Source organism: Capricornis sumatraensis, chromosome 9 (assembly GCF_032405125.1).
Source record: "Capricornis sumatraensis isolate serow.1 chromosome 9, serow.2, whole genome shotgun sequence".
NCBI classification, from domain to species: domain Eukaryota; kingdom Metazoa; phylum Chordata; class Mammalia; order Artiodactyla; family Bovidae; genus Capricornis; species Capricornis sumatraensis.
In genome coordinates, this window is record NC_091077.1 from 24,470,382 (window position 1) to 24,484,709 (window position 14,328).

General features: G+C 36.4%; 1 protein-coding gene across 1 annotated transcript in view; it reads right to left on the reverse strand.

The window, feature by feature from the left end:
* Positions 1-14,328, reverse strand: part of ADAMTS19 (ADAM metallopeptidase with thrombospondin type 1 motif 19) — a 261,502-nt gene that overhangs the window by 81,187 nt on the left and 165,987 nt on the right. The window contains exons 11-13 of the mRNA XM_068980968.1: positions 13,100-13,201; positions 6,993-7,123; positions 5,899-6,071 (exon numbers count right to left, since the gene is read on the reverse strand). Coding sequence (XP_068837069.1) covers positions 5,899-6,071; positions 6,993-7,123; positions 13,100-13,201 — 406 coding nt within the window. The remainder of the gene's footprint in view (positions 1-5,898; positions 6,072-6,992; positions 7,124-13,099; positions 13,202-14,328) is intronic.

Genomic DNA, 14,328 nt, shown 5'->3' on the forward strand with positions numbered 1-14,328 from the left:
CTTCACACAGACCAAGTATTCTTTGTGAAAAATATTTTGCACACTCCCAATTTCTGCTTATATCTTTTGGCATGAGCCCCTTTTAATTATAAGAACATATCCAATTTCTTATTTAAGATTTATTTTATTCACGAAGCTTTTCTTGATGTCTTCTAAATTCCAATACACTAATTTTCAATCCTATGTATTTGGCATTTCTAAGAGAAAAATTACTAAAGGGAGAAAGAAGAGCTTCTAAGATGAACAGTTCTTATAAGATTTTCCATTGTGAGGATGTTTAGAAATGCAATATAATCCCATGAGAACATGCACTAGAATGTCCAAGTGCTGAAGTGCTAGCTAGCAAGTCAACCCTCTTTATTGTTTACTCAGAAAGCATGTTGGGATGTATCGTGACTAGGGTGAGACTTACTGTTCTAGGTAAAGAATTCTTGAATGGCTAGCAATCTTCCTCAGAGCTTCCTTAAGCAATAAAGGAGGGTGATTAGAGTCAAAAAACTTGACTTTCAGCCTCAGTCAAAGACTGGTATAATATTTTTTAAAGTGCTGTTTCTATTTCTAAGTATTCTGCAGAGGAGCTGTAGTATTTGGTAACACCAGTAGTAAGATTATCCAAATCTGAAACTTCAGAGCAATTTCCAGGCTACATTACTACTCTATTGGCTTGACACCAGTCAGGCCCTTTACTGTTTATTAAGCTCATATAAATAGAATGGAAAATAGTTTACAGTCTCTGACACTGATCTTCACTTATGTCTTCAGTAAAGTTCCACGTATGCTGATGGGATTCTATAAATACCAAATAACAGCCAGAGGCATGGAACAGGGTATCACTTGGCAAAGAGAAGACAGACAGTTAAATGAGCCTTCAGAACTGAACATTTCAAACAGTTTTCACATGTGGCTTCTGAATACTGCTCTGAACAATTTTGGGGAGTTGGAACATGGCCTTTAATGTGCATGGTTTTGAAATTTTCCTTTAAGATGCCATTATAAGCTGCAATAAAGCACTTCAATGTGCTCTCACACCTCAAAGTAGGTTATGTTTATTCAATGACTGCTTACTATGTCATATCTTTGGACTTAAGAGCTGCTGTAATTGCAACACTTTAATACTGGTATGTATGTATATATATATATATATATATATATATATATATATATATATATATATATAATTCTCTTTCTGGAGTCTTCATTGAAGAGAGTAGCAAACCAGAAATATGAATAATGTTGAAAGGAATTAGTCTAAAAAATTTCATTCACATTCTAAGCATGAAATCAGATAAAAAATCTTTGTATTTCTCCTTTTACAACATACTGTCAATTCACTGTACTTACTTTAGCTTTATAGATGACATAAACATTTGATACCAATCTTCCTTCCTGGAGTGTACCCTTGAGATTGTGACATTATAGTGATCCATGTAACATGCCAGTACTTGGCAGGCAGGCTCTGTCTTGATTTAAGAGATCAACCCTTTCCAAGATATGCATTAAACATGGATATCAGCCAAATTTCAGCATAGAGCGTGCAAAATACCTGAATGCTAAAGCTCTGCATCTTTTTATTTTCCTCTAAAAATAAATGTTCACTACGGCATTGATACCTTACATTTAATTCTCCTAGCCAGAGATTCATGTATTAATAGAAATAGACACTTCCATTCTCAAGTGCCAAAGACTTGAGCATTTTTATAAGACCTATATATTTCATTTTGTTCCATACTGCTCTAATACATAAGTACTATTATGTATTTTATTCATCATAGACTGACTGATGTGTTTGATTAGTACATTTTGCAAAATTATCAAAAGTGTTATCCTGCTAATGATATAAGTATCTATTATAGATCATTCTGATGATAAACAATACTTTATAAGAGCTTTGATATTTTAAATTGATCCCCATACAACTGTGATTTATTTTTTTATTTTTTTATTGGCTGCACCACTTGGCTTGTAGGAATCTTAGCTCCCCAACCAGGGACTGAATTCATGTCCCATGCAGTGGAAGTTCAGAGTCCTAACTACTGGACCACCAGGGAATTCCCTCCCGGTCCCTACCTTTTTTTTTTTTTTTTAATCTGGAGGAAAACTGTTTCTTATTTCTTATTTTACATGAGTAAACAGGTTTCAAATGAATTAAATATTATCAAATCACATAGTTACTTAGAGGCAGAGATAGGATTAACCCAAGATCAGATGATGATTTTCATGAATTACACTGATTTTAGTTTTACAAAGAAACATACTGTTGGGCTGGCCAAAAAGTTTGTTCAGGAAAAAGAATGAACTTTTTGGTCAACCCAAGATATTTAAATATTATGCAGCAAATATTCATCAGAAGCTTAATAACTGCCAGACAGTACACTAGGCAGAAACAACAGTGGGAATAAAGACATTTAAATCTGCGACAACATGGTCTGCTGGAGTACCTGGAAGGGGTATATACATATCCAACACTGAAGACCAAAGGTATTCTTTTTTCCTGGAGTACTTGACGTAGACTGAGTCCAAAAAATCAGTAGATGTTTTCAAGGTAAATACAAGGGGAAAGAAGTTAAAGCTTGAGAAAGCAAGGATATCATGCCAAGAAACTTGCATGTTTACAGGTCCAGAAATAAGAAAACATGATGTATATGAGGGATGAAATGAAATTCAGCCTGGCTATGCTGGAGATGGAAGTGAGGCCAGAGAAGTTAAAGTGGACAGGCCACAAGAACAGCCTTTGAACCAGGCAACGAAGTTTGAGACTGGTCCTGACAGCAACGGGACTCATGGAAGGGTACTCACTGGCACACTGACCAACAGTTCTGACCTTCAAAAAGGCCAGCTGGGCTGAAATGAGGAGTAGGAGCTGCAGGAGGGTCAGAAAAACAGTAAGAAAGCTGTTTGAAGAATCGAGGTCAGAGATGGTGCAATCATGAACAAAGATGCTGGCAAACAAAGAGAAGTTTGGACAAATAGGGTTTGCTTATTGATTACAGGCAGATGGAGATTGAAGCAGAAAGATTTTGGCTTAGCTTGGTAATGAGGCAAATCATGATGTTATTCTCCATGAAAGAGAATAGTAAGAGGAGCAGATGGTGGGAGTGAGAGACAGGAATGGAGGAAGGGATATGTTCAACATGAATCATGTTGAGTTAGAGATGAACGGAATGCTAAATAAGAAGTTCAGGCAACATACAGTTAAACAGCTAAGGAGCTCAGGACAGACAGAACTGGTTGGAGATAAATGCCTGTGTTCCTTTAGCATTTGGATGATAAATAAAACCTAGTGGATAAGTAAGATCATTCCAAGAGGAACATTCAGGGAGAAGAGGGACCAGGATAGGTCACTTCCCATAAGAGACACTATTTTTTCACTTAATATTTATTGTCTACTCTGTTCAGGCACTGTTTACAGAGCTAAAGACAGAGAAATGCATAAAATACAAGTCTTGTTCTTACAATCGTTATTGGAGGAGCAAAACATTGGAAAAGACTCTGATGCTGGGAGGGATTGGGGGCAGGGGAGATGGGGACAACAGGATGAGATGGCTGGATGGCATCACTGACTCGACGGACATGAGTTTGAGTGAACTCCGGGAGTTGGTGACGGACAGGGAGGCCTGGCGTGCTGCGATTCATGGGGTCGCAAAGAGTTGGACACGACTGAGTGCCTGAACTGAAACCAATAAAATAAAAATATAATAACAGATCACTAAAACTTAGGAGAAAAAAAGAAAAAGGCAGGGTATTGAAAGGTACTGAGTCAGTATTTAAGAAAAGACCAGAAGGAGTCGCCAGCAAAAGTAATACTTTCCAAGACACTAAGACAGAAAGGCCCTGGACTGATTCTAGGGAGAGCAGGGGAGCCAGTGTGGGTGGAAGGGTGTGATGGTCAGTATAGATGAAGCGAGAGTGTAACAGGAAGCCAGGGAGGAAGGCCCTCATAGGCTATTAGAAGGACTTTGGACCTTTAGTGAGTTGGGAAAACTCATTCTGTTGCCTTCAGAATGCAAGAATAACGTGACACGACTGATATTTTAAATGTATCCTTCTGGCTATGATTGAGACTGAAGAAGATATGGGGACATAAACATAAAGACCAGTTAGACAACTACTATAAACACACAGGTAAAACACAGTGGCTTATATCAGGGGGTCAGGTCTGGAGATACTGGGCAATCATTAGATTCTGTATGTATTTTAAAGATAGGGATAACGTGACTTTACTGATATTTCAAGCATAGTAAAAGAGAACGTAAAGGAAAGGGAGTTTGTGGTCAAAGCATCTGTGAACACAGAATTCAGCTCAGTTCAGTTCAGTCGCTCAGTCGTGTCCGACTCTTTGTGACCCCATGAATCGCAGCACCTCAGGAATACAGAATTAACTTTTATTAAAAGGATGGTGAGACTAGAAGACTGTGTTATTATTTTCGCTCAACTGAAGAAATGGTACATTTAGAGGCTATGTGTTGGGGAAGAAAGCAGGATATGTTTGAAGCAATGGAACAAGGGCAGTATTTGGAGTGCAAAGAGAAGAGAGTGAGGTCTTAGATGCGGCAGGAGACAAGAGAAGGGATCAGACACAGGAAGGTTCTGCTGAGCATGTCATGTTGTGCAATTTGGTCTTTACCTGAAGAGTTATGGGAAGCCTCTGAAATGCTTAAGGTGGGAAAGCGAGATGAACCAATCTGCATTTTATATAAAGATCTCTAGTTGGGGGCTTCCCAGGTGGCTCAATGGTAAAGAATCTATCTGCTAATGCAGGAGATGCTAGCGACTCAGGTGGGATCCCTGAGTTGGGAAGAGCCCCTGGAGAAGGAAACAGGAACTCACTCCAGCATTCTTCCCTGGGAAAACCCATGGACAGAGAAGCCTGGTGGGCTACACAGTAGTCCATAGGGTCACAAAGAGTTGGACACGACTGAGCAACTGAGCCTGAGTTCTACCTTGTGTTACCCCTTTACAGGAACCTCGATCCCTCTCACACCACCACCCCCAACCCTGCCAATGGCTGATCTGTTCTTCATCTCTATACTATTGTGATTTCAAGAATGTTATAAGAAAGGAATCATATAGCATGTGGCATTTTGAGATTGGCCTGTCTACTCTGCATAACGTTCTAACATCCACCAGGTCACTGCATACGTTAACAGTGTGTTCCTTGCACTGCTGTGTAACATCCTATGGCACGGATAAACCTTCATTTGCTAATCCTGCAGCTACTCAGAAACTTTTTGATTGCTTCAAGTTTCTGGCTATTGAAAATAAAACTGCTATGTGCACTCATGTACAGCATTTTCTTGTGGTTGTAAATTTTTATTTCTCCGAAATAAATAACCATGACTGCGTTTTCTAACGTGCATGCTTTGTTATTTGAGACACCGCCAAGCTAATTTTCAGAGCAGCTGCACCATTTTACCCTACCAGCAACGCATGAGAGATCGTTTCTCTTCATCCTAACCAGCATTTTGTACTGTCACCCTTTTAAAATTGTTCGTGTATAATAATACCTTCATCTTTAAAAAATATATTTTTAGTTAGTGCTTGTGGTTATTATATGTCACGAAAGTGAAAGTGTTAGTCACTCAGTCAAGTCCGACTCTTTGTGACCCCATGGACTCTAACCCACCAGGCTCCTCTGTCCATGGGACTCTCTGGGCTAGAATATTCGAGTGGGTTGCCATGCCCTCCTCCAGGGGATCTTCCTGACCCAGGGATTGAATGTGGACCTCCCATGTTGCAGGCAGATTCTTTGCCATCCGAGGCATGTCATAAAGGCAGAAAAAGCATAGTTTTGAAATACCTATAATATAAACTACAAAACAACATTTACCATTATTGTAAAGCGCTTTGCAAACCTAGACTTCTGCTTAATTAAGACGGTGGCGATCTGGTTGGTCATACCTTCATCCATGACAGCGTGCCACTGAAGTACATGCTTTGGGTACGAAGTTCTAACACTATAGGCCTGACATTGCCAGTCTCTGAATCCAGGCAAACCTGCAGGACAAGGTGGATTCTCACATATTCTGTATTGTTTTCTGGGACCATTACAATCCCTTGCTTCAGAACCTAGCCTAGAAAAGATAGTACAAATAATCAATTTTATCTTATTTTATATTAACTACTCATTAAAAAAAATCAAAAGGCAGTGTATTAATAAGGGATAATCCTTTCTATTAAATCTTTTGAAAATGTGGACAGATTAAATGATTAGTAACAGTAGGAAATCCATATGCTTATTTAAAAATGTGTATTTTTTTCTAATCTTTGATCCATTTAATTTCCGAAATATAGGAGAAACAAAAGTCTGTTTGCTATGAAAATGATATAGAAGGGTAAAGGACAGAAGCTGGGGGCAAAATACACTCCCATTGAGGAATATAGCCAAGAAATTCCAAGGAGATGCTTCTAAGGTTTTCACACGCATTTTTAAAAATCATTTGCTGAGGAATTGGGCCACTGAACCCATACCAAAGTCAAAGCATAAACCTGAAATGACTTTCTTGCACATTTCCTAGGCTCACACTAGGAATGATGGAGCTAAACAAGCTGATCGTGGATGCTCCCTGTCTGTACACACGCTCAGCAGGGTTTCCTTTCTCATCATTCTCAGCTTGTACTGCCATTCATGCTGCCCTCATTCCCTCTGTTTCTGAAGTCCTGTCAGCTACTGGTCCCTCTCACGGATCTTTTACACGGTGACGTACTTTTCCTAACATGTCTCCCTGCTTGGGTCAACACAGTTTTTTATTTGATTTATTCTCAAGAAAACAACCCGTGTAGTGTTTAACTATTTGCTCTTAGGAGGGTTGGTCTTATTTTCTTCTTCAAAGGGCGTTCTTATACAAAATAATTTGAGAGACTTTTCTGTCTTCCAAAGTGGACTGGGTTTGAAGCAGTGTCTTGGGTCCCTGACATGGTTTATCAGTAGAACCTCTTTATTTCACACTTGAAGAAAGCAGTGCCCTCCCCCAATCCAGGAATGCTGCGTTTACCCGGGACACTTGCGCTCTCGACTGCTGATCCCAGAACTGCAGGTTCGGCTACAGGGGCTCCACGTGCTCCACTCTCCCGCCGCAAGTCCGGGCGCTGCGGTCCTGCTGGTACACTCTCCAGCCTTACACCACTATTCCAAAAGTTATGTCTTAGGTGAACAAATCAGGGCACAATGGAAAATCATTCACTGGCCTATCGGGTCACTGGAATTGCGATTAAATCAGGTCAGCTAAAGCCCCAAACGTGTGGAATTGAAAAAGACCAAAAATTAGTTGGCACATGCTTAATGTCACAGTAATAATTCACTGGTCCAGTTCTCCCAGCTCTCATGTCAGGTCACCCAGTCTTGTCATAAAAATAGGACACGGGTATTCGTATTATAGCCCTGAGAATTCAGTGCTTGTGACAGAGACAGGGCGAATGGTGGAGTGGGGGTTGTACAGGCAGGGAAGAAAAACTAACATGCTCTAGGAAAAACAATCATAGAGAAGAACAAAAAATAGGTTCATATTTTGTAGGTAAGATATAAATGTAGGTAAATATATCAATGGTAGGTAAGATATAAATGTCTTTGATGAGAATGATGCAGACATTTTAGCAAATCCAGCCATTTTTATTTGAAATGTCAGTGTTGCAGGGTACTCTCTCTCTCCTTATAATTAGAAACAAAGCTTGTGACTCACTTTTAGCACTTTCATTTACATTGCTTTTTCTTTTGTTTTTCCTAAGTTTCCATCATGAGAAAGACAGCAATGACAGAAGAGAAAGGAATGTGTTCATTTTCTTTTTTATATTTATTTTATCATTAATTTTAAACAAAAGCAGCCAAAGGATTTTTTTTTTTTTTTTGGTGGTCACTGAGGAGTAGTTGCCAGAATTTGATGGAGAGATTATTATAATTTCTCCTTTTTTTTTTTTCAAAGTCGCTCAGTCATGTTCAACTCTTTGCGACCCCATGGACTATTCAGATGATGGATCCTTCAGGCCAGAATTCTGGAGTGGGTAGCCTTTCCCTTCTCCAGGGGATCTTCCCAACCCAGGGATGGAAGCCAGGTCTCCTGCACTGCAGGCGGATCCTTTACCAGCTGAGTCACAACAATTTCTCCTTATTCCTGGAAAACTAGATCTATCATGATCACAGCAAAGATATTAGAGGTAAAAATTAAATGCACAAAACCATGTTGGAAGTAATAAGTAAAGATTTAAAAACTTAGATAAGTGATTGTATAATGACAAGGGTTGAGCAAGATGATCATACTAGTTCTAAACAATTTTCTGTACCAGTGGCAACATGATTTATAAGGGATTGTGAAGAAATCATACCAATCCTGCGATCCTCAGTTTTCCCATCTCAAAATGTGAATGAAAATCATATGTAACTAACAGACTTAGCAGAGGTTGAATGAAACTAAGCACAATGCATGGCCCATACTGACGATTTAATAAAGATTAACCAAAATAAAAATACTAATAACACCAAATTATATATTATTATATTAATTTTATCAATAAGTTTCCAGAAATCTCACCAAAATTCTATTATGATTTTAATTGGTCTGTTTCTTTAAAAACTTATTTTGAAAATATGAGGTGGATGAAACTGGAGCCTATTATACAGAGTGAAGTAAGCCAGAAAGAAAAACACCAATACAGTATACTAACACATATATATGGAATTTAGAAAGATGGTAATGATAACCCTGTATGCAAGACAGCAAAAGAGACACAGATGTGTAGAACGGACTTTTGGACTCTGTGGGAGAGGAAGAGGGTGGGATGATTTGGGAGAATGGCACTGAAACATGTATACTATCATGTAAGAAATGAATCACCAGTCTATGTTCGATACAGGATACAAGATGCTTGGGGCTGGTGCACGGGGATGATCCAGAGAGATGATATGGGGTGGGAGGTGGGAGAGGGGTTCAGGATTGGGAACTCATGTACACCCGTGGCTGATTAATGTCAATGTATGGCAAACCAATACAGTATTGTAAAGCAAAATAAAGTAAAAATTAAAATTAAAAAAAAAAAGAAAATATGTGTTTAAATGCTGTTTTTAGAAGAATTTATAAAACTATGCTACAAAGTTTTGTGTGAGCCCAGTTAGTCCTTTTCTATGGAATAAATAGTTCCTGAAGATTTTCTCTAATAATGTCAAATTTAAGGAACTCTACTCAGTACTTTGTAATGACCTATAAGGGGAACCGAATCTAAAAAAATATATATACATGTATATGTAATAACTGAATCACTTTACTGTATACATGAAACTAAAACAACATTATAAATCAACTATATTTCAATAAAGTTAAAACAAAATTCAATCTCTTTCAGATTCAAAGAGTTTTACGTCCAGGCTTGGGAAGAAACAAAACAAAACCTCAATAACTCAGAGTATAATGACATACTAAGTTTGACATTAAATAAACTGAGATTTTTGTAGGAAGATTCAGCCTGAATATTGTAAAACGGGGAAAAAACAAACCTTGTGAAAACTTTGAAATAACTTACTGATTTTAGGGATTTAATGATGTTGTGCCATTCATAGGGGGAAAAAAAAACCCTCAAAGTGAATCCCGCCAAACTTCAACTGGTCTAGTAGATGTGACCTACATGAAGGGCATTTATTTTTACCCCCAAGTGCATATCACAGCTCCTCACACATTTAGTGGTAAGCTGGCATTGAAGGGCTGGGCTACAGTTCACAGTAAACTAAAAATATTCTGCAAAAGACCCAGATCTAGACTTGCATGTCATTTAAACTAGTCACGTCTGGCAGATGAAGAGAAACGGAAACAGATATACAAGCTAAATTTGCATCCTGAAATTGGTGAAATTCAAAGAAAGCATAGTATAATAGTTAAAGTCCATTAACTTCAGATAACCAACTCTCTGGGTGAAACTATGGAAAACTTGCTCTTGTGTCTTCTAGGTGGAGCTTTGTTTCAACACTGGGGAAAGTTTTAAGTGTTTTGTTTAACTATTACACAATATATTCTGTTGGGTTTATATGTAAAATGATCCTAATGCTTTTTATGAATTTTCTAGTAGCATGTTTTCATTCCTATTTTTTAGTTTTAAAAAATATATTACACAAGGTTTAAAGAACTCAAAATTTCTCATATTGAAATTTGAAATCTCAAATTGAAATTCAGTATGATCTATGAAAATGCTAAGGAAATTTATAACATAGATTCTTTCCGTAATAGTACATGACCTAAAAAAGTTTGACTATAATTCTATTCTAATTTCTATGTGAATATGCCTAGGAAGTTGAAGAAAACACCCAGTTGGAAGAGGTCCTTGAAAATGACAAAGGAAATATTATTGTCTAATTAAATCCTCTTGTATATATATATTGTTAGATGAAATAAGAGGAAGAAGGCAATAAACTGTCTCCTTATGTAAATTTGTGACTAAGGATATTACAACCTTCATTTTTTCAATAAAGCATGATGATAATAATTTCATCACTTAAGAACTTGGGAAAATAAATAATTAAAATATATTATGCAGCATCCTTCAAAACAGTCTAATATTTTAGTCACTTGGTATTTAGCTTTCCTTCTCCATCCTCTCATTCTCAGAAAATATTTCAAGTAAAAAATATACATTTCTTGATTTTAATCAAATCATTTATCAACTCACAGACCTCTGTTAATATAAATGTAAACACAGATGCCAGTATTATAAAGAGAAAAGGAGAAGAAAGAAAACAGGCTGCTTTTAATTTGGAAAAGGCTGTGTATAAATAGTAGATAAATCCTTATCTCCAAAATCACTATGAATCATAAAATTCTTGTTGGAACCTTCAGACTTAATCATATACTCTCAGGTGAACTACTTATATAGCTCAATTAACATCACTAGAGTGTAACACATTACAAAATTCTGTTTTGTTTCTCAGATTGCCATGTACTGAGCTAGCAGTGTTCAGCACAAGGTTGCAAGCATCCAAATATGTCAGCCCTATAGCCCTCAATTACAGAGTGTTGGAAGCTATTTTCATGATGGCTCCTACAACAGCTGGAACAGATGGAGAGCTGAAGAAGCCCACATGGCCTGAGGAACCGAGAAGTTCATTAGTTATTTCAATATACAAAACATTACAGAACCACTGAGAATATCATTAGCACAATTATAGGGAAATGAAACATTTATTTTTAATGAATAATTACAATTTTGACTGCTGGAAGAATAAGTTTATCTTAGAGAACTCAAGAATGCAATTAATTCTCATAAATATCGGAAGAAAAAAATAATAGAAAAATATTTAGGACACCAGATTATAAAAATGAACAGATTTTAAATTGCTAATGAAGAACTAAGTAAGACAAATGGACTGTGTGATGTTTGAAGACGTGTGGCTGAATATTTGGTTATCTCTGTTTATTACTGCTTTCGTGTTTCAGGGATGAAGAAAATTAATGCTGGTGCAGAGTTTTATGACTCAAGCAATAAATTACTCAGCATAATACCATGAGGCTTGCCCAATATACACACATTATTGCACTTTTGTGTATAATTTAAAACAAATCCAAATTCTGACTCTCTGCATAAGCTCACAGAAAACACATTTGGCAGTCTGTAAACAACTGACTGATATTTCACAGAAGTTCTCTATCAAGGAACCATTTTCTTACTGATTGTATTGGGTGATAAAATATTTCTAGTCCTTTTTTATTATTTGGGCCTTAATTTGTACATTTTTGTTTTTCTCATTAAAGAAATCATAGAAGTAATAAATGACTGCAGGCTTATGTCAAACAATCCAGAAATGTCAGGAGAAAAGTTGCATTCACCCTTACTGTCAACTGTTTTATTCCATCCATCAATTCCAACTCCCTCCCAAGAGTTAACTACTAATTACAATTCGGAGTTTATGTGTTCAAACCACTTTCTATGAGTTTAAAAATACATAAACTCTGTGTGTGTAGTCACATTTGTACACAAACTATTTTTTTCCTAAATCTCAAATGGTACCATATAAACCATGAATTTTTCTGACATGTCTCTATACTAACCACCATGTCTAGTAGATGTTTTCAAGTTAATACAGATATAACTACTTCATTCTGTGAACAGCTACACTGGAACTATTCCTCTTCCAATGAATATTTTGTTTTTTCTTATTTCTCACCACAGCAGGTGACATCCTCACATAAGTATATGTGTGTGTACATGCAAACATGCCTATATTTGTGCACACGTGTTAAGAACTTATTTAGGACACAATTCTAGAGGTGGAATTGCTAGATTTCCATTTCTGTCCATTTTTCAAGTGGATATGTTTTTAAACTAGCTATATAACTTTTTTCACTAAGTAATTCACCCCAAGTAATCTTTATGTTGTTGATTTGTTTTAAATCCAATGGAAATTCATAGTCTTCAGAGGCAAGTTTTCTGATCTTACATCTAATGAGTAAGTAATAGCTGTTCTACTTTCCCTTCATAGAATAAAAAATGGAAAATTATGTAAACTAGTGTACTATATTTTGATTGCATTAGCTATAATTATAAGTTTATATGGGATCTAATTCTTTCATATTTGTAAAAGAAAATTAATTTTTATAGCAATTTAAATGATCTGGAAATATACACTAATAAATTTCTACAGGCTTATGAAACAATTTAACAACTTAAGACAGTCAAATGTTTACTAATCTCCTAAATGTTCATTAGAATATTTTATTCATGATGCTTGAAATGACAAGGAAAAATTACACTCAGACACTTTAAAGGATTAATTAGCTCTGATAAATTTTACTATTTTTATTAATTTGTGAATACTTATATTTAAGTTTAATAATAAAAATATTTAATTTTTGTTAAAGTAATACATATATCCAATTCTCCACACCGTTATAATCAACAATAAAAAATACAGCTGATATTTAAAAAACAGCCATGTGTTAAAATTGAAAACAGATGAAATGCTGAAATTTTTATATATAATAAAAGAACTCTGCTAGTGTTAAGATAGATACCTTTGTAACTGGCAGGAGAAAATGTCTCACTGGTTTTACTTATAGGAGAAATGTAAGTTTCTTCTTAAGTTTCACTTAATAGTCTTAAACTCCAGATAGCACCACCAATAACTTACCTTACCAATGTCACAATCGGTTCCATCCATCGGTGGATCTAGTTTGGTTTTGCATTCTTTCTCCCCTTCCACCTTGCACCACAACCCTGTGCAAATAACATGCTGAAAACAAGGGTATAATAACTATAAGGGGAAGGCATCACATTTTTGAGGTTAAGTCTATAAGGTTTGAGAGAGCAATTTTAAAAGAACATCAGAAATGATTTGAAGAAAATATCCTTTGAGTACCTTTAATATTAAACTTACAGTTGAAATAGTCTATGGCTTATTTATAGTGCTGAGAAGACTCATATAAAGATAAAATGTTTCATAAATTTAACTATTTTAAAATTTCTTAACATAAAAACATGTATGATTATGCAAGATTAAGTAGCTTCAACAGAAAACTATAAGCTAAAAATCATTATTTATACCACATTATATGAACCAACCTGGAAGAATCAAAGTAATGTGCCTACGGTCTGAATTTAATGCCTCCTATCTTAAAGTCTGTCCTCACTTATGCTTTGCTGTATGCCACGTGCCATGTTAGTACTTCACTATTTCATTACATCGCCTTGGCCCCTGATATGATACAGGGATTCTCAGTGGGCACATTTCCCATAACTGTTGTCAGTCAATTTTCCACAGTACGAATGCATCCTAGATACCCAGAATACATTTAACTTTTTCTAGGGAAAAGTTGAAGGAACAAACAAAAATACTGGGATAAAATAGCATAAACACAGCAACACTGAAAGAAGAGAATTCTATAGTTATGGCAGCCCAGAAAGAAAGATAAAAAGGCACAACTACCTCATCCTTAAGGACTTTCTATGTCTATAGGATGGGTGACGTTTCTGAGATACAAGCATGTTATTAACAAATTACACAAAAATATGAGATCCATGTGGCATACTTAAAGCAACTAGAGTGATCTATCTTGAAGATGATTATGTGACTATCCTATCCAGATATTTGGAGAAAAGGGCAGAAGCAAGCAGGTTGACAGGGACAGAACAAGTGTCAATATGAAAGACAGTCTTTGAAATTGGACTGGTGAGACCAGTCAGATGGGAGGATGTATATAAGGGAAGGGAGTAGTGAACAAGATTTTAAAGATAGAAAAACCAGATCCTGAGTGCCAGGGTGGACTAGGGACTCCATATTTGGAGGGAAAAAGAAGCCACTCAGCAGTTGACAAGCAGGTTGATAAGATAAAAAAGGTTATTTTAGGAGGTTTACCCTGG